The sequence below is a fragment of the Pollicipes pollicipes genome, unplaced genomic scaffold (assembly GCF_011947565.3).
Source record: "Pollicipes pollicipes isolate AB1234 unplaced genomic scaffold, Ppol_2.1 Scaffold_3087;HRSCAF=3621_pilon_pilon_pilon, whole genome shotgun sequence".
Lineage (NCBI taxonomy): Eukaryota > Metazoa > Arthropoda > Thecostraca > Pollicipedomorpha > Pollicipedidae > Pollicipes > Pollicipes pollicipes.
This window is the reverse complement of record NW_023596225.1, coordinates 37,390,309-37,416,381: the sequence shown is the minus strand read 5'-3', so window position 1 is coordinate 37,416,381 and position 26,073 is coordinate 37,390,309. Positions and strand designations below refer to the sequence as shown.

Here is a 26,073-nt window from a genome sequence, read left to right as displayed (position 1 = left end):
AGCAGCCAGAGCAGAAGAAAACGATAGTCATATTGTTCACCGGCTGACCCCGAGACGTGTGCTTATAATTACACTCACCAACCTAACTGTATGTCCACGCCCGGACACATGCAATTATACCGGCGCTCTCAATTAACAGATATGCAACTGAAGTGTTATTTTCACACTTGCAATTCATCTTAACGATATCGAGAGTCCATTGTGATCAAATAGAACTTGGAGGGATAAAGGAGCACATTGAAAATAGCTGGCGTGCTCATCCGGATGTGATTTGAATGCCAGTGCCAGCAAGGAAACAAAAGCAAAAGTAAAAACAAAAACAGTCACGAATGGATTGGGGTGGCCGCGTTCAGTCCTGGGACACATGACTGACAACTGGTACATCAATGTCAGTCGAATCAGCTGGTCGTAGGAGCCTCGAGTCGTGTTGCTCTCGGAGTATACACAAGTATTTAATATATTATACCCGAAAAGCCCCTACATACACACATACGCCTTTGATGGTGCTTTAACACGCGCCCGGATGGGACTCAATTTGCCCCCCCCCCCCACGCCCAAGGTTTTTCCGGAATGATTTCCGAACGGCGCGGCGTAGCCGCACCAAATTTTGCATAGCCATAGAAAGTTGAATAGCGGATCGTTTGGTATAAAAAATGTACGTACATCTTAAGGTCGCTGACCTGCGGTGAGTCGAAGTCAGGCCAAGGATTCAGCGAAGTCAATTTCTAGGGAATCGTTCAATGTGATACAACGACTGAGTGTTAGATGCAGCTGTATATCTCTGAGATACTTTCTAAAGCAGCACAACAATTGAAATGCCACTGAATTAGCCTCAGGTGCAAACCAAGCTCAAAACCAGCCGGCTTTATTCCTCTAGCTCTAAAGAGTAGTTTCTGGTGCTCATTTCGAATTCATTGGCAACAAGAACTGCATTATGCATCTTCCATGGACTTCTTAAAGGTTAGAATATGTCACTGACTTAAAATGACCCATTAGTACTGCAAATCTAGAGGTTTCAAGCCGTGGGGGCGGGTGCATTTTACGTGAAATCTATTCCACGTACACATTTCATCGAAACTGGAAAGCGTGAATGGCAGCTTGGTCGATTTGTTGAGAAATGACGCATATGTAAACATTTGGCAGGGACAGAGGCCCTGGTGACCTGAATATGCTCCGCCCTCACCACGTGCCACGCCCGCGGCAGAGCGTCCCTAACGGCGCAGGCCGCTTCCGGGCCATCCGAAGTCTTACATGACGCTCTGGGGGGCGGAGCCAACGGAGCTGCCTCAAGCCGCGCTCTCATTGGTGGTCCGCTTTGCACGCGACCAATGGCGCCGGCTGGCGACCTTGCTTCCGCTTCGCCGTCAGTGCTGGCTGCGCGAGGCGTGTAGGCGCGCGCGTTCGGTGGCGCATCGCGGCTCGCGAGACCGTGCTGTCGGTTTCGCCTGCCGCTACTATGCGTTTCGAGCGGGCGGCGGCGCTGGGGCCGCCGCTGCCGGTGTTCGGGGCGCCACGGGACAGGGAGCTGGCTCTCCCGGTCCAGGAGCTGGCGCCGCCGGCTCAGGAGCTGGCGCCGCCGGTCCGGGAGCTGGCGCCGCCGGCCCGGGAGCTGGCGCCGCCGGACCGGGAGCTGGCGCCGCCGGCCAGGGAGCTGGCGCCGCCGGCCAGGGAGCTGGCGCCGCCGGCCCGGGAGCTGGCGCCGCCGGCTGGGTGCTGGGCGTCGCTGGCCGCGGCCCAGCCGCTCGGTCCGCCCGGGCTGGACCGGCAGCCGGCAGCGCCGGACGGCGACGAACCGGGCGTACAGCTGGAGAGTCGCCGACTCTGGCGGCAGTTCCACCGGCTCGGCACAGAGATGGTCATCACCAAGACCGGCAGGTCAGAGACGGTGGCATTTCCTTGAATGCTGGGGAATGGAACAGTTGAAGGGAGGATGCCGCATTTCGAGACTATCACGCACATTTTTGTAATGAATGGACGGCGCAGGACCATGTGCACAGATCAGAGGTGCAGTTTCCTTTTCAGTTCGGGGCTCCAGACCATCCCTCTCCTGCCGAAATTTGTTTTTCCTGGCACAGAGTGGTGTATGTGGCTTTTGAAGACCACAACGCCCGTGTGATCTTTTTAACAACGCACTTGTCTCTAGACGCGCACGTGCGTCGCCTGCGTTAAAAACAAAACAGAACAAAACAAAAACAGAAAAGAAAAAATACACTTACTTCGGTTAAATTAAAAACAAAAAATGTTAGTGAGAGCTATAAACAGCTTTATTTCGCGTCAAGTATGTCAGCAACCACATGCCTTGAACTGGCTAGCGAACCAGCTTGAAAGGTCTGACGAATCTACCAGCTGCCTGTCTGTCAGGTTCAGGGTTGCTGGCAGCTGACGGAATTTTCTCATCGATGGAATTTAAGCCAGTAGCCTAGCTTACGCTGGATTGCACCGTTTTTAACGACATATTTGATGTATTTCTGTCAAAATAAGGAGGGCTGAGCCCCAATGCAATCATTGCAAAGACGATTAGCCACAAAGGCTTCCGAACAAAGACTTTGGCAGAACCAAACCTTTGAACATACCAAGGTTATGAGAAACCAGTCCAAGCATACAGAACTTCATCTGAAAATACGGGATGCGAGCTTTCGCTGCTGGGCCCTGCTCCTGAGTGCGAAGCTTGACAAAACCGCTGTCAAACATTAAACGCACGCACTTTTTTAATCACCAACCATTCATAGCCTCCTTATTATAATAAAAATATAACGCCCCTCGTACATAGATTAGCTAATTCCATGTTTACATGTAACATAACACTTTTTAACGCATGCATCTTAGGTGTTACTTTTTACACGCATACACCTTCATATATCCAGGTTCTCGTGATTTGTTTCCTTGCAACATACATGCAACATGCAGTCAGGACAAAGGCAAAATAAATTACTACGCGATGCATTGCTGGATGCACGTTTGGTAACGCCTAATGCGAGCCAAATGCTGGTGGTGCGAGACCTTTCCATGAAGACCTTTGAATGTCCAGTCCAGGCTTCCTTTTCCGAATTCTCTGAGATTCGGTTATTTTTCGGTTATGCACGCATGGCTAGCGTGTATGACGTGAACGTCTTTACATCCACGAAGAATTTTAACATAAAGAGATATGGTGGTCATAGCTGCATCAAAAAAGCTTTGTTTGAAATCGTCTCCAAAACGCGAGGCTCTGATTATGTTTTTTCATTACGAAGGTGTTCATTAAAGAGGGTGTTCCACATTTACATGGGGTTTTGAATTGAAATGCCCATCTTGGAGACCTTTCGAGGCTGTTCACAACCCTGCCCTCCTTGAGACCTAAACTCCTCTAGTTGCTGAGCCACACGTCCGCGAAAATGTGGAAAGATGCATTGGGGAGAGCATTTCAAAGTCACTTCGGCATTCATAACGTCATAATAGCGTCATTCTAACCCTGCCATTCAATAAGCCATGCGGTGATCAAAGCCAAGAAAAGTAAAATTGCTGAATCGTTCATATCTGGCGTTCGTGAGCACGATTTCCAGATATATCGACCGTCAATTGGCTCTCAATCAGTGTTGTACAAGGTACGATGACGTTATCAAGCGATAACGCACAAAAGAGCTTATTTACTAAACAGAGAATTGTGGTGTCTAGAGCAGCCTTTTCCACTGAAAAAGTATGCACATAGTTATAAGTGAGCTTGTTTCATCATATCTAATGCTTGCTTCACTATATTCGAATGTGAAAATTCCCTTTTAAGCGCAATCCGAGGTGATTCTTGGTCTCCCTTACGTAGTTTATCCATTGGCATAGACCACGGGTGACTTCGCATGCAACGTTTTTCACGGCCATAGTCACGGTCATCTCAAGGCGATGTTGGCTCCAGGCTGCACGATCTGAAAACCTTGGAACACAGCTGGGCCAGAACACGCTGAGGATCGCGACTGTCCTCCGCGTAGACGTTGAATTATGTCAGCCGCATAAGTGCAGATGCGGTTGAGAGGCGGACGGTAAGGGTTTTCACGCTCCGATTTGGACGCTTGAGTGCTGGACGACTGCCTAGACACACAACACTCAATGACGTGATCAAGCTTGTTATAGGCAGCAGGAATCCCATCTATGCTGGAACCCACTGGCGTCGACTGAGGAGGCGGTAAAAGACCCGATGGAATGACCATATTCCCGTTTGTCCACGGCAAGAGCTTGGTATGGAATGCCACCTACACCAAGACGTTTGCCGCCTCCAACCTCATCCTCTCCGCGACAGCCGCTAGCGCCGCAGCTAAAGAAACCGAATGCGGAAAGAACAGGAAATACTCGAACCTCAATCAGCGGTTTTAGTTTCGACCAGTCGCCTTTCAAACCTGTGGTGCCTTCGGCCCATTGGCGAGAAATCAGGCCGGAAGTCTTTGGGCTAAGCTGATCTCCTCGTCGGGCGATAGACGGGAGAAGGCTTGGCTCTGACATCATCTGGCCATTGCCACTGCCCGAGGGAACGCAGCCTCAGTGACATTTGCTTTTAAGTCCCTGACTTGAACGCCAGAACTCAAAGGGTTTATGATGCCGCCATACGCGCTATCCCCCATGGCCACCTGTAGTCCCGCCAGCTTATCACCCCCGTATTTACCACTTTTAGTAGTGTTTCAGTGACAGAATAACTTAAAAAATATGTGTGCATCTGTCACATGACGCCAGAAGTGCATCCTGCCCGATCGACAAACCATGTTGCCCGATCGACAAAGCGGTGGCCCAGAAAACCTGACGTGGTCCCCCCCCCCTCGCCACGCAGTCTGAATGGGGAGGTCAGACGCTCGGACCCTCGCCTGCACTTTCCTTACTGGGCCGTCGTCCATGAATGGCAGTGACTTATATGGCTCAATTCTTGCACTTTGGTATATACGAGCGCGACGCTCAAGCTTGCTTGACTTATTTTCTTGATGTAGAAAGTGCATTTTTGGAAGTGAGCAAGGAGTCCTATGAAATAGTTGCAGAAAATTAGCACGTTCAAATGCGAACATGAGATGTTTAGAACGGCTACGGAAAAGCCACCATAAAGTCATTCAATCTACACTGGGGACACGATAGGCACATCTGATGTATACAACTGGGCACGTGTACAATTAAATGGGAAGAGCCCACCTTCCAGGAAACAGCAGAGAAAAACACCACCTTTCAGCGGGAAGCTTGTCTGTTTGCGTACATACCAAGACTAAGCGCCTTTGATTTGGCCTGCTAAGCTAGCTTTCTTAATTTCTTTCTCGATTGCTCAGATTTGCGACTTGAAATTACTATTGTCATGGAAGTCTTGCACGATGCACTCTTTTCGCCGCTTTGAAAAGTATGATTCGTTCAACAAGATGTGACTTTGTCCACCTGCGACCACGGGCGTCGATGAATAGATTTCGGAAAAAAACTTTTTTATCATAGCTCGTCCCAGAACTTATAATATCTGATTATGCTATTCGTATGAGCGTCGCATGCACCAATGTCGTTTTCTAAGCATTCCACTTCGGCGGGCGCCTGGCGATTCAGGCCCCGCCGAATAAGGCAGGTTTCGCTGATCGCCAGCACCACTAAAGCCTCGCGTCGCTGGCCATCGCCGAATAAGGCAGGTTTCGATGATCGCCAGCACCACTAAAGCCTCGCGCCGCTGGCCATCGCCGCCACGCGTGTGGCCAAGTCCTTGGGTGCTCCATAGTGTTTCCCTGGTCGCCACAAACTTTAAGTTGGAACGCTAGCTTGAAATGCGATGGTGCTATGACATCTTTCCTCTGTTTTCCGACCTGATTTTGTTGTTGCTCGCGGCATGCTTGGGCTGACCTGGCTGCTCCTCAGGTGCGCTTTCTGTGGCGTTGTACACGCTCTACAGTGAAAACTGGCCCCTTGCATTCACTCGGGAATTTGTACGTTATAGCCTTCAAATGTGTCACTCCTTGAAATGTTGACTTAAAGAGGCATTAGTCCTCAGATCAGTGGAAATTATTTTTAATCAACTGAAAGTGTACATCATTACTAGAAAAAAGTAATACCGGCCTGCGATTCTTGACGTTAAATTGGGCAAGCAAACACGAATAGATTCATTGGGTATGGGAGCAAAATGTTTTGTCAAGAAATGTGTTGAGTTGTCTGGAGATATGTTCGCCATGGCATAACAACTGAACACGGACCAATCTGAATTTGCGATGAGAACAATTCCGTAAATTGTCTGTGGAGTGGAAATTTGTGAGAGCGCAGATATTTTGTTCATAGCATTTACTCCTCCACATGGTAAATTTTGGCGGGAACATTTTTGGGGTTCCTATACGCTTACGTGCGGCTGAGGATGAAATTAGCAGCCGAATTTCTCAAATGAGCTGGTTACCACCTTCATGCCCGAATTGCATCAATGTGGTCACGGATGCTCTTCACGCTTCAGACGTAAAACGCGCGCATTGTATGAACCATACAGCCCATGAAAATAACTCAATGAACATGATAATGCGCACGTGCGTCGCATTCGCAACAAAAAAGCCCCCTCGTCGCCAAAAGTGGGGAACAATGCGCAGAACAGGCTGTAAACATGAAAACGAATACATCATAAAATGAAAATTCTGGAAAGTTATAGTCAAGAGTGATTGTTCTAACCCCGTCCGTACAGGGTCAGTCCATATTTTACGTTACGTTTGGAGGGCTTTGATGGAGCGAAACCGAAGAGTGACAAAGAGGCGGGGGGGGGGGGGGGGGGAGAGGGGGCAGCATAACACAGTCTTTCATTTTTCGGCTACTTGGGTGAGAGGGACAGTGATGTGTGTTACTGCTATTAGAACCCCGGCTTGGGGCTCACTGCCGGTTGCCCCCTCCCCCCTGCTCAAAATGGTCCGATCAGTGTCGAACTGGGCAGCGGTCAACCCAGCATCTAAGCTCCTCAGGATTGACTAATGGGGTTGACAGGTCAGACGTCAGGGTTCGGGGTGTGATGACAGCCGGTAAGCGCCGACAAATTGCGTGTGGACTTTGAAAGCAGGTTTGTGGAGGCCGGAGAACCAGGATTGTGGTAGCATGAACTTTGTATGCATTCTGGACACCATGCTCGATGGATTTGGTAACGTTTGGAACGCTGTCGTAACGTTAGGTTCATGTGGGACTGCAAATCATGCTCATGTCTTTTTCAAAATATTTTAAAACCTAAAAGCCGTATTCCACTGGCCCCGTTTTATGACAAGTAGCAAGCCCGTCTTTATTTCGCACGTCTGGTTCAACTTGGGGCCCAATGGGCGTTACCTGTTTGAAATGTTACGCCTCGGACGCAGCGTAACCAGGGAGTGAATTTTTCGCCCAGCGTAAACAATCCGCACCCAAGGGAAAGGGAGCTAAAAATGGCCAAAATGCGTGGTGCAACTTATGGACGGCCCCCGATTACATAGGCTGGCGGGTATATGGATAAATGACTCGCGGTGCACACTCTCACATAAAGTAAGCATGCCCCTTATACGACGGGAGACGCTGAGGGGAGAATGCCGCCTTATGGGGTGTAGCACAAACAAAACTTTTTAATGGTCGCTCGGCTGCGCAATACGTTTGTATGTAACTGGTTATTGTTTTCGATACACCCGATCTCCTACACACCGTAACTTAGAGCTCCTGCTGTTTGAAGAGCTGATCTATCGGCATTTCCTTATATAATTGTGGCACATGTTCAACGTGACAAAACACGACATCCGCCGTGCGGGGTCAGAATAATTGTTCGGATGCCGCTCAGACGTTCCGCCCACGCATTTTGTGGTCGTCACGTGCCTCTTGCCCTCATTTCCAGGCAGATCTTCCCGCAGATGAGGTTCCGGCTCACCGGCCTGGACCCCAAAGCCAAGTACGTCCTGCTGCTGGATATCGTTGCCGCCGACAACTGCCGCTACAAATTCAGCAGCAGGTCAGCTACCTACGGAGTCGTTATCGTCGGATTAGGGCTCAGTGGCTGTCAGGGTCTTGTGGGCTGCTACTTGCACCCAATAATGTGAATATGGGATACTGCCTAAGGGGAATTCATCTCCTGTCAGGCTAGTCAATGTTTGAAAAGATCTCGACGACTGCGTGATATCCATACAATTCTGGGTACCGTTTGTCCCACTGCAGCTTGTGTTTGGAAGAGCACACTCAACGTTTACATATAGTGACGTCACGAGAAGCAATCTCACGATAAACACGACTTTGATCTGTGAGCCAGTCATCACCTGAAAATCAGGGTTTTAACTTTTGTTCTTTGCTCAGTCCGTGCATGAAAACATGTTTCCTCTGCGGGGGGGGGGGGGTTTTTTAGATCCACCGACGGGACTACCCTCGTTGACCTGGTCTACTGACGAGACCTGCCATCTACCCTCCTTACTTTCTGTTCCCAGTCGGTGGGTGGTGGCCGGCAAGGCCGACCCCGAGATGCCCAAGAGGATGTACATCCACCCGGACAGCCCGGCCTCCGGTGACCACTGGACGCGGAGGGTGGTCTCCTTCCACAAGCTAAAGCTAACCAACAACATCGCCGACCGTCACGGATACGTGAGTGGCTGTCCGTCACGAGCCAGACGACCGTCACGGATACGTGAGTGGCTGTCCGTCACGAGCCAGACGACCGTCAACGGATACGTGAGTGGCTGTCCGTCACGAGCCAGACGACCGTCACGGATACGTGAGTGTCTGTCTGTCACGAGCCACACGACCGTCACGGATACATGAGTGTCTGTCCGTCACGAGCCAGACGACCGTCACGGATACGTGGGTGTCTGTCCGTCACGAGCCAGACGACCGTCACGGATACGTGGGTGTCTGTCCGTCACGAGCCAGACGACCGTCACGGATACGTGAGTGGCTGTCCGTCACGAGCCAGACGACTGACACGGATACGTGAGTGTCTGTCCGTCACGAGCCAGACGACCGGCACGGATACATGAGTGGCTGTCCGTCACGAGCCAGACGACCGTCACGCATACGTGAGTGGCTGTCCGTCACGAGCCAGACGCCCACACTCTGACTGGGCGCCGCTGCGGCCAGGTGACGGAACCGCAAGCTCCCTGTCTGCATTGTCTCGTCCACAAGAAAAAGTTTGAAGGCTTGTGCTGCGAACCGCCCGTTCTGGTTGAATCACTGATCGGGGCCAGCACGCACCCACATGCCTGGGGAGCGGTTCGTTATCAGGGTTCCGCCACGGGTCACGTGAAAAGTGGGGTTGTCAGGGTCTCAGGGGCCTCGGCACATCACTCACGTGTCGGTGCTGTACACCTATTGTGCCACCCGTAGCTGTTGCCTTTATGCACAGCTTACACATCACGCAGCGCAAATCGGTGCGTCGCTCCACTATCAGGTAAGAGATGGTGGTCAGGTCCCTCCAGCAAACAATCGTCGCAGGACTAAGACAGCATGTCGTCCTGGAGAGGCTGAGGCGCCGCACAAGCATCGGATGTTGAGGAGCACGGAAGGGCAGGACCAGGGCTCGACCTTACCGGAAACGCAGCTATCCTTTCCTGTGTACCCATGCAGTCATGGTCGACAGACTCTATGCTTCCGCGGTTGGAAAAGTCTGCCTTTCGCATCTCGCGCAAGGCGAGTTGCCAATGTGCTCGACGCGCGGCACCGCGATTTGGCGTTGGTCGGGCGCTGACAAAATCGCCCAGTCGCCCCAAGTTCTCAGTCTGGTGCAGCTGCATGTAAAATACCCGGGCAGGTTCTTGAAAATGTGTTCTGTAGTGTTATTCTCAAAGATCCAGCGCTAGAAGAAGCTTTACAGCGTGATTTTTCACTTCGGCGAAAGCGTGCATCTGATGGCAAGGAACTACGATGCTACTTCCAGGTGCTGACATTCTAACAGTTTATTCCCAGGTGGTCTAAAGTTTCCTATGACATTCGTCACCCAGCTAAAGTGAGCTAGCTCCATCCCACTTCTTTCCTTTTGTAAGATTTTGCAGTTTCGAAATGATCTCAATAACCCAAAGGGCCCTAACTGGACGCGAATCAAACCATGGGGGAAACCTGCGTGCCATGGCACCACATGACAGGGTTGAAGACGTGGCCATGTCGGCCAATGTATACACATATTGTTACTATAAGGTGTTTTTCACGACATCATATACATAGCAATCTACTCATATTATCGTCCCAACGATAAAACTGGGCTTTGCCGGTGCCTCTCTAAGCCAAAACATAATGGCGATTACTTAATGTGCTGGAGCGGACGTTTTGTGAAGTTTCGGTGGAGCATCAGGCTTTCTGTCGACGCCGGGGCTTACATTTGCTGCCGCGTACATATGTTGCAGTGCACACATGCTGTGGCACACACATGCTGCGGCGTACATATGTTGCAGTGCACACATGCTGCGGCACACACATGCTGCGGCGTACATGTGCTGCAGTGCACAAATGCTGCAGTGTACACGTGCTGCGGCGTACATATGCTACAGCGGAGCGTTGACTCAGCTCCGCACTTGACCTTGTGCGTCTGGCGGTCATGCTAACCATTTTCGAACGCTTCTGTCAGCTGGCAATTGACCGCTCTGAGATGACCAGCATCAGGACTCTAACCACCGAGTCACTGCCACTTAAATGTAATTAATTCTGTGAGCGACTCCTTTTCCGTCGTGTCTCGTTTGCGCCATGGAAGGACTAAGTAGCAATTAGCAATTACTTCTTCTTGAAGTGCTAACCGTAATATTTCTCGTCGTAATTGCGCATGTGCGGTGAAAGCCGCTCATTTTCTCGTCAGTAACCAGAGCTCCGGGATATCCAGACCGTAAATCAGCCAAGGAATAATTGCCCGGGTGCTGGCAAAAGAGGGTCTGTGTTTGTTTTAAGGTGCTGCCAGCGAATGCGTCTTTGGGCTTCCACCCAATTCCGTGCTTCAACGTCAATATGCTACGTGTGGCGCCCCAGTTGGCGACATTTCATGACGTCTGCCTCATCCATGGCCGCAGAAAAGCTGGAAAGATGAAAGCGTGCCTCAAGCAATTGATGTGAAACACGACCAAGAACTAAACCTAATCTTTTCAATATGTGAACTTACCTGTCTAATCTAATGACCTTGTTCCTTGTTTCTCGACTGGATGCGTGTGAGGAGCACCTCCGGCACCACCCACGTGAGCAACCCACGGCCGGACAACCCATGTCTTCCACGTAGAGCAGCTGGCTTGCAATCGATATGCGACAGCTGCGATGGACGGGCCGTGGGCGGGCAACTGACGTCACCTCCCACTGACGTCACCTCCTACTGACGTCGGTTTGGGAAAAATTTCGGGAGGACGCGGGGCTCCTGCGGAGATCGGGTCCAGGCTGTCTACGAATAAAATGCAATTTCTATAGGTTAACCACCGCCTCATGCCGCCACGTCCCTGCATAACCCAACTCAATAATCCTCTAGCGTTACTTTGCCAGCGTTACAACACGCCGTCAATCCCGCGATATCCGTCGCTGCCGGGCATGTCAGTCATCCACCGCACCGCCCGCGCCGCCAACTCTGACCGTTCGCACAGGCCCGCCGTCAGGGGCACCGCCCGTCCCGCCCGGCCACCAGCGTCGCCGCCGCCGCCGCCGCCGCGCCGGTGGGAGTCCGACGGTCGTAACCACTAACAGGCGGCGGCCGGGGCGGGCCGGCGCCTGGGTGGTCGGCTGCCCGCTCGGCCGAAATGGCCGTCGTTAAAGGCCGGTAACAAGCGACCGGCCCTGCACGCGGCCGCCGCCAGAGGCGCTGTGATGCGACGAACAGGCGTGAACGAGTGCGATTACGCGCCCGCGGCTTAACGAGATGGGCTCATCACCCCGCCATGGTGGCTTCAGAGATTAAGCAAAGAAGTGCGGCCCTTGGAGGTAGCGTGGAATGGCAGCATTCGTCACTTGCATGTTAAGAAGCGGTAAGATTGTCCAGCCAACTCGAACGCAGCTATGATGGGACGAGACAACATGACAGCGATCTGATCGCTGGGTAACCTGAGTGGATGACTGACAGTTTGTTGCATGTCATATGAGCTCCTTTTTCCAGCAGACGGTGCTAAATTCGATGCACAAGTACCAGCCGCGTTTCCACCTAGTCCGAGCCAACAGCATCGCCCAGTTACCTTACTCCACCTTCAGGACGTATACATTCAACGAAACCCAGTTCATCGCCGTCACTGCTTACCAAAACGACAAGGTAAGGAGGACCTGGATATTTTTGCAATTCATGGGTGTGTATAGAAATTGCACCACTTTTGTGAACTTGCGTTTTATGCCCTTAAGAGATGTTTTACATGCATCGCTTGAACTCATGGCGTACCTTCACGCAAGGTGATTTATAGTTGTAAGAACTCGTGTGTATTGATTTGACAAAAACATAGTGTGTAAATCTATATTTTCAATGCAGTCCATGTCGGGTATGGATTACCGCTCCTTAACAGAGGCCGTGTGGGGACGCTTCTCCTCAGGCGGGTCTGTGTGCAGTGTAGCAGCACCTCCCCTCAGAGGAGCCCCGATGAAGTATAATAGCAGGAGAGACTGTGTAACAGAGCCGCTCTTCAGGAGAGGCCGTGCTGCAGTGTCACTCCTCAGGAGAGACTGTGTAACAGAGCCGCTCTTCAGGAGAGGCCGTGCTGCCGGGTCACGCCTCAGGAGAGGCCGTATAACAGAGCCGCTCCTCAGGAAAGGATGTGTAACAGAGCCGCTCCTCAAGAGGAGCATGTAACAGAGCCGCTCCTCAGGAGAGGCCGTATAGCACAACCGTTCCTCAGGACAGCCCGTGTAACAGAGCCGCTCCTCAGGAGAGGCGTGTAACAGAGCCACTCCTCAGGAGAGACTGTGTAACAGTGCCGCTCCTCCTGGGGAAGCCATATAACAGAGCCGCTCCTCAGGAGAGGTCATATAACAGACCCGCTCCTCAGGAAAGGCGTGTCACAGAGCCGCTCCTCAGGAAAGGCGTGTAGCAGAGCCACTCCTCAGGACAGCCCGTGTACCAGAGCCGTTCCTCAGGAGAGGCCGTGTAACAGAGCTGTTCCCCAGGAGAGCTCCCCAGGAAGGCCCGCTGACAGAGCATCCCGCCAGAAGGGCCCGCGGCGGGCCTGGCGCCGCCGGCGGTCGGGCCGGCGTGGCACCGCGCGGCTGGTCGCCTTGTTAGCCGCTGACGGACGGCCGGGTGTCACGCGACCGACCGGGCCCCGGGAAGGGCTCCGGCCGACCCGGCTGCTCCGATCGGCGCCATGTGGCGGCGCCCACCGCTGTAACGCGGACGTTACTGGCGAATTAACGTCACGTCAGGGCATCTTTCAGGTGCTAAATCACACGTAATTGTGTAAATTAACAGTGTGAAGTCATGAACGGCCTCAGCACCCGATGTTCCAGCGTGCGTGCCGCGAGTTTTCAGACCGGAGACTGGTTTGGTATGAAGGATAATGTGCAATGCAAATGTAATTACGGTTTAATTTCACACATGTGAGGCATTCGCCTGTTATTTCACGCCTCTGACTAGGCATTACAGCCAGAAGTATTTTCGTCTGGAATGGCCGTAATTTCCTCTCGATAGGACTGATGGGTTATTTGCAATCTTGTGCAATCGCTGTGATTATGCGTTTATGGCCTTTCATCGCCACAGCTCGCAGTATGTGTTTGGTGGGTACTGTTAGTACACGACGGCAGGGCATCCACACGAGGTCACGTGACGTAAATAGTTGGTGTCGCTCGATTAGCACATTGCCTAAAACAAAGTTCTTAATAGCTGTTTGTTAAACCTCGTCATTGTCGTCTCATTGTTGGACACAAGTGAAGTGGATCTAATAGCCTACTGCATTCAGCTCTTTATTCACCGATTCACATGACGTGCTTTAGCAACACTTTGGACATTATAGATTTTATGTTGTAAATAACTGACCTTCAATATGGCAGCAGACATGACGTTATCAAGGAAACACTAATATGCATCATTAGAAACTCGATGTTCCCAGTGAGTGCTGGTGGTCACGAACACGTGCTTGTGGACGTGCTTCGCTAAGCGCTGGAATTATGGACGAATTGTTCTTGCAGCATTTTAGGATGCCTTCAACACCATCGGTAGGACCCCGTGGCGGACCCGACTTTTGCCTGCCGGCATGCCTATTGAGAACTGGTTGTGATTTGATGAATACGGAATACGAATTGCGAATTAAGACCGAAATTCCGTCAAATCGCCCAGTATCCAGTGTAAAGTTCTTGGATCTGGGCGGCATGACAACCGTTCCCATCGCGTGGACACGTCCCTGTCCTACTTATTAACTGCTATTTACGTCACACAACACTGTATTGTATTTCACATCAGCAGTATTTCACTCGACATACGTACGTGGCTATTGAGCGTCATTAATCTGAGAGATAAAGCAGTATGTCAAAAAACGACGGGAAGTGATAAGGAATAAAAAATACATAAAGGCATGCACGCAAAAACAACCCTATCGCATGAAAAAGGACCATGGCAGCACGCTTAAAACTTATATCGAATTTAGTCGTCGAGCATCCACAGGCGACTCATTATGAGAGACCCCGCTCGGTGTACAAAGGACCGCTGTGCTGCCACCGTGCACACGGCCAGGGGGGGGGGGGGGTAGATTATGGCACATACGGGTAAACTATAGTTTTACGGTCTCTCGAATTTAGGTTAACTATAATCAATATGGTTTTTAGCTATGTTTCGAACCACTGCTATGTTAAGTTTTTCGGCAAGTGCTGTTCTGTTTTTGAATTAATGCTACCGGTTCTTGAAAGCAGGCTTATCTGCTATGTGATTGTCTCATGCCGGCCGGCCAGTCAGTTTTTGTGCCTCGGAGCAGCTGATCGCTCTGTCACTGACCATTGAAGCCTTGACATGGTGACTTTTTCTGGAGGCGGCGAGACAGTGAAGGGGGTGGTCCCCCTCCGTTCCTTCCTCTCTGTCAGCGGCCGAGCGGTGGCCGTCGAGGAATCCTTTCTTACAGTGCATGATATCGGGGTCTGTTGACATGATTACCACGTCTGCGTGTTCAAGTTTTCTGAAAAGACACGCACATTTTCCCGGAGTTCAGATCTTGGGAGCCTCCGATTACATGCCTGACCAACGGCGGGCCAGGTAAATGGCAGTAAATCCATCGCGACTTTGCAATAGCGCTAAATCTACAGTTCTTTTCGAAGAGATCCAGCTTTGTTTAATGGCTGTTCAATCGTCTAATCACATACATGATGTCAATCGCCCTTGCATACACGCCAGTCTGCCGTGTTAGGTAGGCTTGTTCTTAGCTTTGGCTCAAAATGTCTGACTCGCTTTGACGCACCATGCAGTAAACGTCATTCGTCGCACAATTAGTGCACTTTCATCGCCGATCCCGTTTTACCTTTCTAACGTTTTTCTTACGTGATACACGGTGAAATAATAATTTATATTGATTCATGACGACAATTGTCTGCGTTCGGTGACTAATCCTTGCGTCTAACAGTAAATTAGGTTGAAAGTGCCCTCTCGGCCCGGTTGACCGCAATAAAACCGAACATTTTTGCTCAGGCATTTCTCATATGTTAGTCGGAATAAACTTCAGCGTATGCTGCCTGCATATAAAACATCCAAAAATGTTTCCATTTAATTTCCATGCAATGTTGAATGATGCTGATCAGCTCGGTTACGATGCTTCTGTCGCAATTTGCAGCAATTGAATCCATGCCCGGGGGGGGGGGGGAAGTTGACCTCCCATTACGGTCCTTCCGACACAGCTCAAAAATGAGAGCTCGCAATAACACCAAATTTTCACTACCAGCGTATTTATCAATTTGGCTTCCTCCGTCAAAAAATTGAAGTCTTCATTTGCCAAGATCAGCAACCTAGGCTAGGTCAAAGCGGTCAACTGCTCAAAAATATTGACTGCACGTAACTGTTTTGTCCGTTATTTGCCATTGTTGAAACCTGCTAGAATAATAGAACGTGATAGTACATATAGTTTGTGCACCTTCAAATTTTGAAACGGGACAGATCAGTGACCTGTGGCCAGGTCAATTTATGCTATTTTTCGTCAAAAATGCAAATTCGTACGCATTTTTGTGCAGTTTTAGTGTTCGTGTATGAGAAAAAGAGTACCACCTCAAATGCGCAACCATCAAATGATCCCAGAGCACATGACTTCGGCCTAGGACATAACCTTGCTCTGTGGGTGTCATCTGCAAAACACATGCTGAACTCAAAATAGGCAGTTTTGCTATTTAATTTGGACGCAAAATTCGAATTTTCCACTGAAAGCATGTCATATCATGTTAATGCGTAATGATATCTCAATAGATCATGTGAGGACATAAAGGCCACATGAGGCCATCCAAGGTCAAGGACCTCTGCTGTCAGTGATGGAGAGACTAGATAAACGATGCCGATACGCGCAACCGCCTCTATGTCGTGCTTGAAAAGCTGATGGTGTATAGGTTAATGAACTAACATGCCCGCTCTCAGTTTGTTATGAATACATTGCCAGGCGTCGAAGAAACCATGTATGGTGTTTATAAGAGCTATGCGATTCTGAGTACCTGTAGATGTACAAGACACTATTTCTGATGATAGAGATGCGTTTCGTAGGTCATTTAAACCCAGTTAGCACTTAATTTGTCATGTGGATGGGTTACGAATTTGACCTAAGTTGACCTCAGCTGACCTCTATGTCAGCCTCAGATAATATTGTTGTGCCTGGAATGCTTTTGTCTTCCTAATAAAATAATTTTAGTCAAGAGTGCATTGTAAAAGGAAAACGTATCATTAGTGTGGGCTATTGGTAGACCAATTTTGAGTGGTGACCTGACTTGACCTGACCTTACGGAAGAAGAAAATGGTCGGAATGTGCTCTTCACAGCCTTATCGCTTGCTTATGTGCCCTCAATATCGGTCTTGGTGCGTTAAAATATGTTTTAACTACATCTATTGGAACGAACGTGTTTTTCTTTCGTGACCTCTGCAGACCTCACATTTGACCTAGAGTCCAAAATTTGATGCACATTCTTCATGATTTGATGATACCTTTGCAACGATATTTTTGTTTGTTTTTCATGATGTCTGGAAGTTAGAGATGCCAGGGGAAGTCAACTTTCTCCTGGCCGGGCGCGATTGTCTCCTACTGAACCAAAAGCTCCTGCTGGTATAGAGCACAACGGTTTCCACTTCATGCTCATTTTCTTCATCCATAAACAAATGAAAGGTTCGTGCCATGGCTGTGTCAAATCGACTGGTGACGCTGAAAAGATTGTGTGCTGTTTTCACACAGAGTTTATGGGATCTTACGTAGATTCGATATCGTTTCGTGGATTCTATGACATCCAGAGCTAGTTGAACGCACCCGTTAGTCAGAATTTCCATTTTTGCAGATAACTCGACTGAAGATAGACCACAACCCATTCGCCAAAGGCTTCCGCGACGTCGGCTCAGGCAAAGGAGAAAAGAGGTAAGACTGGGGTGAATATGCGAGGCGGCCATGACAGGGGTCAGCTGTCTGAAAGAACGGACACAGGCAGCTCGTCACATCGAGGTCACTATGTTCACTCGCTGACGACGAAGCAGAGTCACGCAGCAGCCGACACAGCAGTGACGTGCTGATCTTCAGCCCGCACCTTTTAGGAGTTGTCATCATCGAACAGGGGCTATCACGATCGCATGTGGAAAGCATCCATTGGTGATCACAGGAAAACTTGCCCGAGGTCCCAGTGTGGCTTATCCACGACGTATACGTTATCCACGGATTTATCCAGCCTTGAGCACAGAGGTGGAGCCTTGTCAAAGTATTTGGGGATGGGGGCGGCACCTTGCGAGTTGAAGTCGATTTGTCTATACGGCACCCGCAGGCCCCGCCTCAAAGTTTAGAAACATGGGGCGAGAAGCTCAGGTCCTTCTTAACATGTGGAATTCCCCCCCCCTTTCAAGGCAGGCACTGCACATGCAGTTACTGTTGACGCTTACTGCAGGCTGTCATCAACCGTCAGTCGTGACGGTCCATCAACCGCCAGCCCTGCTGGTCCCACAGGCGTCACAGATCCACACAGCAAAGTCGTCCCAAGACAAGCACAGCAGTTTTCAAAAGAAGTTCAGGCAGTAATGACCTCACGGGTATCGATGTGTGCGATGACGCACACGCGCTTGGCTGTCCTGGCAGCTTGGCAGCTGGTGCTGGTGCCTCCTCGTCCCCCCCCCCCCCCCCCGGCCTGTATCTGATGCGGTGTGGCGGGGCCGGCTGATCGCCGGTGTCCTCAGAGCGGGGCCGGCCGCGGCCGTCAGCCGCACCCGTCCTATAAACGTCAACGGTGATGGATTCACGACGCGGCCAAGGCTCCGCTGTCGTGGACGGCGGCCGCTAACGGGCGCTGGCTACCGCGCCACCAAAGGGTGCCGACCGGCCGGCGAGTCACGAGCCCTGCAGCGTGCGGCCGAGAGCGGCGGTGGATTGTCGGTGTCGTGTTTGATCCCTACGGATTGAGCGAAATCTCCTGTCGCTGGTTCGCAGGAACGGCTGATATGGGCGCGACTCCGTCAGATTAAGAGCCGCGAGGTCTGTTGCAGCACGGGGATAATGTTGACAAAACCAGCACCAGCAATATTTCTGAAATTATAACAAAGAAAAAATGATGCGGCAGTATGGCGCCTTCTGTAGCTTCGTTATCTGTCACACATGTTACAAATCCTATGATCCGTTTTAAGGCAACCGTCACACGTTGGTATTCTCTACTGATCCTGGACGGGGAAACACGCAAAACGATCATCAACACATAGCTGCATGAGATGCCCCTCGGTCCTGTGCTCTTTGATCGGTAAACGCCGTAAATAAGAGAAGGATGTCACAATGCCGCATGGACTTCCCTTTCTGTAAATATCAGAACGTGATGACAGGTGCGAGGCTAATTGTTTACTTTATTGTCTACGCGTGTGACTTTTTCCGGAAATAATGGACGCCCCGGGTGGTATCTGGTCAAATATTAACGTTAAGCGCCCTGACACGGACACCATTTGCCCGTGCAGCCAGCGAATGCAGCCAACATCACGCAGCCGTGTGACGAAATAGCCTGCATCCGATGCGTTCCTGTCTGTATAGTCGTCGCGTTCATCAAGCATCGTTGTCGATCCATGGGCGTGATCAACGTGAGATGATGGTAGTAATTTATTACGGCGTTTCGGCTTGCCCTAGGACACGCGGCACGCAACCTTATTCGCGCTAAGGCCAGGTCAATAAGCAAAGTGTGCTTGGCTAACTGCAAGCGGCCATTGTGTCTGGATGACAAGTCTGGCATGCAACTCGAGTCCCCCGCTCAACGCTGGTGGCCTCCTGACACCCCTGACTCCATGCAGAAACCGGAGGTCCGGCACATGTCGGCATAACGGCTCGCTCGCCAGCGACACGGACGAGCCGGCGCCCTCGTCCGACGAGCCGACGCCATCGTCGGACGAGCCGGACGAAGACGAGGACGCGCTGGACGTGGTGGGAGATGCCGAGTCGTCCCGGCTCCTCCCATCCGCCCCCGCCGTGGAGTCCGGTGAGGACTCCATCGACTCAGTCGGGCGATGACGAAGGCAACGCATGCAACCGCCACGGGTACATAACCCGCCTGTGCACCTTGTCGGAAGCCCCTCCCTCTCTCCCAGTCTCCGACATCGCCTGAAGATCTTGCCAGACCGACGCATCCCAGCCCAAACACGCCTGTTCCAGTAAACGTAAAACCCGCCTGTAGGACAAAAACAATACGGCAGGCGGGATTGTATGTCTAAACGCGTTAGCTGAGTGTTTATATCACCCTCTTCTTCCACTCTATGCTTCTTCCACTCTTCACCCTCTTCTTCCACTCTATTAAGCCATCGACAATTTGCGAGAAATATGTCCGCTCCGATTGACGCAGGGCATGCCAGATATTTCATGCGATCCGGGACCGTTGTCCACAACACCTAGCCTTCCGAGGCGGTCGGGCGCTGACCGGCCTATCCCGTTCCAGCGCCGGAGGTCGAGGGGCGTTCGACGCTCTCCTTCCGGCCCTACGAGGACAATCCCAGCCGGAACACCGCCTGCATATCTGGAGAGGGTGCAGTACGCGGCGGCCAACCGCGGCCGTCCAGCGCCGGCCGCCCGAGCCCAGAGGTGCAGGTCCCGCCCGCCGGCGTCGACGGGTCGGTGCGACGCGTCGAGACGCCGCGCACGAGGCGGGGTGGCGGCGCGCGAGGCGGCAGGGGCGGAGCGAGCCGCGGTGCGGCGGCGGAGCGGGCCTCGCCTGAGTCCGTGCGACCAGGCGTGTCGCTCGGTCCGCCTCTGGTGCCGCCGGCGCTGCCACTGTTGCCGCTGTCGTACGGGGCCGGACCGGGCCCGCCGTCGGGTCTGGGTCACCTCGCGTCTCAAGTGGCGGCGGCAGCGCTGCGGAGGCCGCCGTCGCTGCCGCCCGGCGCGCTGCTGGCCCTCACGGCCGCCGGCTGTCCCGGCCTGCCGCTGCCTGGCGCGGACGGGCTCTGGCTGCAGCACCAGCACCGGCACCGGCAGCTCCAGCTCCGCCGCTGCTGGCCGTACCCGCCACTGCTGGCTGCAGGGTGCGCCGGCCCGCCGCCGCCCGCCTACGGGGAGATGGTCCCCCACCATCACCGCCAAAGGCTCTGGCCGAACTGGGACGCGTCCCTGCACCGGGGACTCATCCACGGCGGTGGTCGCACCAGCTGACGAGCCTGGGGACACGACGAGAGGAATGTGCGACGGGTTGGAGCCCTGCCTGCAGTTCTTGCAAGCTTCCTGTCACCGCCAGCCATGATGGCTCAGATGGTCAGACGATGCATGTTTGGAACCGCGGGCGGTGAGTCTATACGCAGCATGTGATCCAATGTTTTGAAGCACGCCTGGGGCAGCTACGGCTCACAATGCCGACAAGTAAGCAGTGGGATGTATTTAATTGGAATGGTGGCAGTGCTGCTGCTGCCTGACTTGTGGACGTGGCTTGACAGACTAATCCCTCACGGAGGCGTATTCAGTTAGTACCCAGGAGGTCCTCGTACCTCCCCTATCAAGTTTATTATACGCATTAATATGTGCGTGAATTCACTTTCAAAATGATTAAGTCGAGATGCACCATTAGAGCTAAAGATCTTGCTAACACGCGGTGGTGTTTTACCGTCATACGAGAAATGTCGTGCGCTTGCGGCGCGGTAAACTCAGGATTTTCGGAACACAATTTAGTTGTCCTCCAAAACGAAATCCTGCGAACGCACTTTTTCTGTACTTTGCAGATACGTATGCCTTTGATGTGTTGTTGTATGCACATCTGTGATATCTTGCGCAATTCGTTTTTATTATTTGATGCACACGTTCCAAGTGTGCCGTTTATGTTCATCTGCAATAATTTATGTTGTGTCACGCGTCCTTCAAGCTCACGCCAAATAAGTTTGTCGATAAAATGATCGGCTGCCCGAGGCTGGACTGTAATCTCGACAGCAGAGTGTAAGAGATGGCGTTCATGCTCAACGGTCACGAAGTGGTGACGATCTCGACCGACACATATGCGTTTGTGAGTAGTTATGTACATGCGCCATGCGTTTGGGACACGGTAAGGCATTACGTGATCGCTTGTACTATCACAACGCATCTGCTCATGTGTTTAATATGGGTATAATCGCTATATGCGCACTACATGTGATACACGGCAATAAAATACATCCAGTTACTTCCTGAACCAACATTTCTGTTTACTAATGATAATTTATGTTGATGGCGTGCGTAGAACGTGAGGTGAGCCGTGAACTGAGAGGACAGATGACGAGTGACACCACGAGACACGAATGCACACAGTTCCAGGGACACCAGGCATAAGCCGTGCAGGTCCGCTAGCAGCATTTCCCGATTCCAGAGACATCACGCATAAGCCGTGCAGGTCCGCTAGCAGCATCTCCCGATTCCAGACACCAGGCATAAGCCGTGCAGGTCCGCTAGCAGCATCTCCCGATTCCAGACACCAGGCATAAGTCATGCAGGTCCGCTAGCAGCATCTCCCGATTCCAGAAGTGACCTTCTCCAATGCCACATAATCCCACCAATGGTGCATGGTCTCAGGACGACCACAGGACCCCAAGATGGCCACAGAAGCCCGGGACGATCATAGGGCCCCGGGACGACCAGCCGCAGAGCTCTGGGACGACCACGGGACCCGGAATGTCAGCAGGCGTCGGGACGACCGGATGGTCCGGGACGACTACAGGGTCGCGGAATGACCGCATGACCCCGGGATGGTTGCAGGGTCCGAGAAGGCCGTAGGGTCTCGAGACAGCCACAGGGCCCCGGGACACCAACACGTCGCTGAGACAGAGTCTCGCGACACCAACACGTCGCTGAGACAGAGTCTCGCAACACCAACACGTCACTGAGCCAGAGTCTCGCAACACCAACACGTCACTGAGCCAGAGTCTCGCAACACCAACACGTCGCTGAGACAGAGTCTCGCACACCAACACCCTAGACAGAGTCTCGCACACCAACACGTCGCTGAGACAGAGTCTCGCAACACCAACACGTCGCTGAGACAGAGTCTCGCAACACCAACACGTCGCTGAGACAGAGTCTCGCAACACCAACACGTCGCTGAGACAGAGTCTCGCAACACCAACACGTCGCTGAGACAGAGTCTCACAACACCAACACGTCGCTGAGACAGAGTCTCGCAACACCAACACGTCTCCGGACCCTAAACTGCAGAACCCCGAGGCGGCCACATGGCTTCATGGCGCCTGCGGGGCCATAGGGCAACCGCACAACCCCAAGACTGTCACAGGGCCCCACTGCGACGAAAGGGCCTGGAGACGACCGCAGCACGCCCGAAAGGCCCAGCGGACTGTTGTTTCTGGCCCCGTACAAACGCCCCAGAGCGCTGAGCGATGACGCGAAAGGCCCCGAGCAGCAAGGCTCGTCCGTGGCTGACAACGTTGTGACGTCATGTAGCTTCGGGTGTGTTTCACCGCAACCAAGCCTTCCGGCGCCAAAATATCGTTGACAAGACGTAGCCAAGAATCACACTCAAATTGGGGACCAGCACCCTCGGATTTACCAATAAAACCGTGCAAATGAAAAGTCGTCGACAGCTCTATACATCTATCTCACATATATGGCGTTACCCCAAGTAATACGTACATCACATGATGCATCTAGCCCCGATCTCCACATAAAGAGTACACTTTGGATGCTAATTCGCTCAAATTTTGTCACGTGTGGTACTAACACTGTTCTTACACCGCGTAATCATTTTCAACACTTCTGAAGCACCAGCGACTGCAGAGACCATACAATCGCTCAGGTGCCATGGTGCAACCGGGTTCAAACCCGAGTCCAGGCGCCAAAGACGTTAGCCACTAGCCGCCAGTACGTTTCCGCTCACGTCCATGTAAATTACGACTTAAGCTCACACCTGCTGCTTGTTCCCGGCTGCGTAAATACGCAGTCCCGTTGGCCCGGCTGGAGCACGTGATCCCGAGCTTGCACCCGTCACCAGACACTATGTATACACCGTTGTGTTTTCTGATTTTTCACTTGTGCGAGGTGAAGTGGACATCGTCAGCATAACGGGCGTCGTTCAAACGCACCGCATTCCAGGCCGAGCAGGGTGATCGTTGTTAATATCTAGTGCGCAGCGGCTCGCGTCAACCATGGCACCGACGGCCCCCAGGGAGAATGATACAAAAACAGTAGTTGACGTTTCGCTCAAAAGGTGACATTACCTACCGCCGGTGACGCTCTACACGGTACGAGCCCCCAGAAATCGCTCGCGTACGAGACACAGTAAAATGAGTACGTGCTAAAAAAATCTTGACTTGCTTTGTGATCGTTGAAAATACGGAAACTTGAATTCAACGAAGCCTGCATGACTGCTGTAACAATTTCATAAACTATTGTTTTCCTCAGCGAGAGAGCTTCAGATGCCGCGGATGTGTGATGCACTGACTTCGGCCGCGCTGAAACATCATAAATGTGTTTAAGGGTGTTTGACATGGTTGTAGGACAGGGGCAGGGACCAATGTCCCCCACACTTTTCAAAGAGGGGGGGGGGGCAACAACGTTAACTGGCCCCCATTTTTTTAGATTTAAGTTGCGTTTAGCTTACTTTTGTGCAACCATAGGTATGCATGTCGATCTACCTAGCTCCCCAGTCATTCTCCTGAAGATGCGCCATCTTCTTCGTTCGCCCATTGGTCATCGCTTAGTGCATGGGTGTCGGTTTGTATTCTTTTGTGAGGAAGCTGCCCATCCCCCCCCCCCCCAGTGTTCAGTTGGGCCGTCCAATGTTGGCTTCCCCCCCCCCCCAATTTTTTTGGCCTAGAACACTCACGTGGGTAAAAGATGGTCATAACACAAAGTCTATCTCCTTTGACCTTTCTGCGTAGTGGCGTCTCGTACCACTCTGATAACAAAAGCCATGGTTGCCTTCACCACAAGACAACAGCTCAGCTGATAAACGGTGTGATAAACCTCACATACCTAACGCTATAAGACACGCAATGGTTTGTGAGATTAAAGTGAAAAGCCCTGGAATATGGGGATGACCTAAATCATTCATGGCTAATCCCGCACCCATCCCCAACAACTCAAATGCATACCGTCTCCCATGTCCCCCAAAGAAGAGCGTCATCGGCGCCCTCAGGTGGCCTCTAAAGGGGCACCTCCATGTGCCGACCAGAGCAGATGCATGCACCCAGTGCCTGCTCCCTGGATCCAACCCCGAGTGAGTTCAATACGGCTTAAATTAAATACTTTTATAGACTATACAAAGGTTAAGAACGTCGATTGCATTCAATCAAAACAAAGTGAGCTAAATCTGATGAGAGGAAAGTGTGTCGAGATAGGTTGTGGGGCCATTCTATGTGTCATAGAGCCAAGTGAATAACGTGTGCATCCACCTCAAGTGCTTAAATTGGAGAAGTGCGCATTAATTTCTGTGTGATTCGCAAAAAAAAACACATGCTTTAAACAAAACATAGGGGCTGAAGAGCATACCTTTGTCCTTCCGCATTTACCAAGACGCATATTTAATGATGGGAGGGACTAAAAACTTGCATAGAAGCAATGAAGTGTGGCAGTCGGCACCATACCGTGACCCGGATAAGCATCTGAAGAAAGTCCGTCTTTTTAGACATTTGAAGCGAATACGTTCCATGCGTTCTCGCAATGACGGTCCGGGATCCAGCGCGATGCTGAGAAATGTGAAAGACGAAACGAAAGGAATGTGGTGTCCATCCACCTGAAGCTGGGAACTGGAGTACCACGCATTCATTTACTTAGGACCTTAACAGCAGATTTGGGAACGGAGAAACAGAACCTGTAACATTCTGACCACTGTTGCACCTTGTTCAGGGTGACTTGGAGTCGTGGCAGCGCGTGGTCCTATCCGGCATCCGAGCACCAAATCGCGGATTAGTCAGCAAAAAGTGATGAAGAGATACCCGCTGGAAATGCGTCAAATAAATAGTTTATCATGAAATTAAAGAGAATCAGTGATATACAGCTTACCTGTGGGAGACGCTTCTCTGGATGGTGGGTGCAAGAAACTGGAGCTGCTTCTCACACGAAATGGCATTGTGCCAGAGAGAAATTCGATGAGATAACGCGTTTAATGTCCTTTAAATCCCAGTTGATGAATTTTGAAGATGAATGTGGGCTTAAAGACCACGTCGTATTCTCGACCAATGTCAAGAAAGACAACAGTCGTTTGATGTCGAGGATTAAAAGAGCGACGAATAACAGTCTCAAATCGGATGATGTGGTCTACTGTGCTGCGATTGCGTTGAACTCCGCACTGATTTTTTTAAAGTAGGACGCGTCGCTCTACTAGCGATGTAATTCATTTGACCATTATCCTTTCAAAACGCTTTCTCGGGCAACTCGTGAGCTCAGTGGGGCGATAATTTGAGGGGTCCTGGGCGTCTTTACCCGGCTTAAGGGGAGTGACGATAGTGTTCTTCCATGCCTCAGGAAAAATATGGACAAGTCAAGGGCCACAGGTCATTGAAAACAGTCGGAATAAAAGCAGCTGGTGTTAAGAATATTACGTAGAAATAATAGCGTATTTGATCATTGCCTCCCGATGTGTTGCTGGCGGATTTTATTGCACTTCACAGCTTCAGTAAAGAAA

The 26,073-nt window shown here is 51.5% G+C and overlaps 1 protein-coding gene across 1 annotated transcript; it reads left to right on the top strand.

The window, feature by feature from the left end:
- The first annotated feature begins 364 nt into the window (after positions 1–364).
- Positions 365–22,211, top strand: LOC119090102 (T-box transcription factor TBX3). The gene is made up of 9 exons (XM_037212895.1): positions 365–388; positions 1,769–1,875; positions 7,790–7,903; positions 8,370–8,523; positions 11,993–12,139; positions 17,314–17,390; positions 19,328–19,467; positions 19,921–20,012; positions 22,194–22,211. Exons 1-9 carry the CDS (start codon positions 365–367, stop codon positions 22,209–22,211), a joined length of 873 nt encoding a protein of 290 aa, XP_037068790.1.
- Positions 22,212–26,073: the final 3,862 nt, after the last annotated feature.

Bases quoted from the DNA above. Each gene is read 5' to 3' on its own strand.
- LOC119090102 (XM_037212895.1), top strand. From the start codon at position 365: ATGACTGACAACTGGTACATCAAT. The intron at 8,524-11,992 runs GTGAGTGGCTGT...TTTTTCCAGCAG, and splicing joins TCGCCGACCGTCACGGATAC to ACGGTGCTAAATTCGATGCA. The intron at 12,140-17,313 runs GTAAGGAGGACC...CCATTTTTGCAG, and splicing joins CTGCTTACCAAAACGACAAG to ATAACTCGACTGAAGATAGA.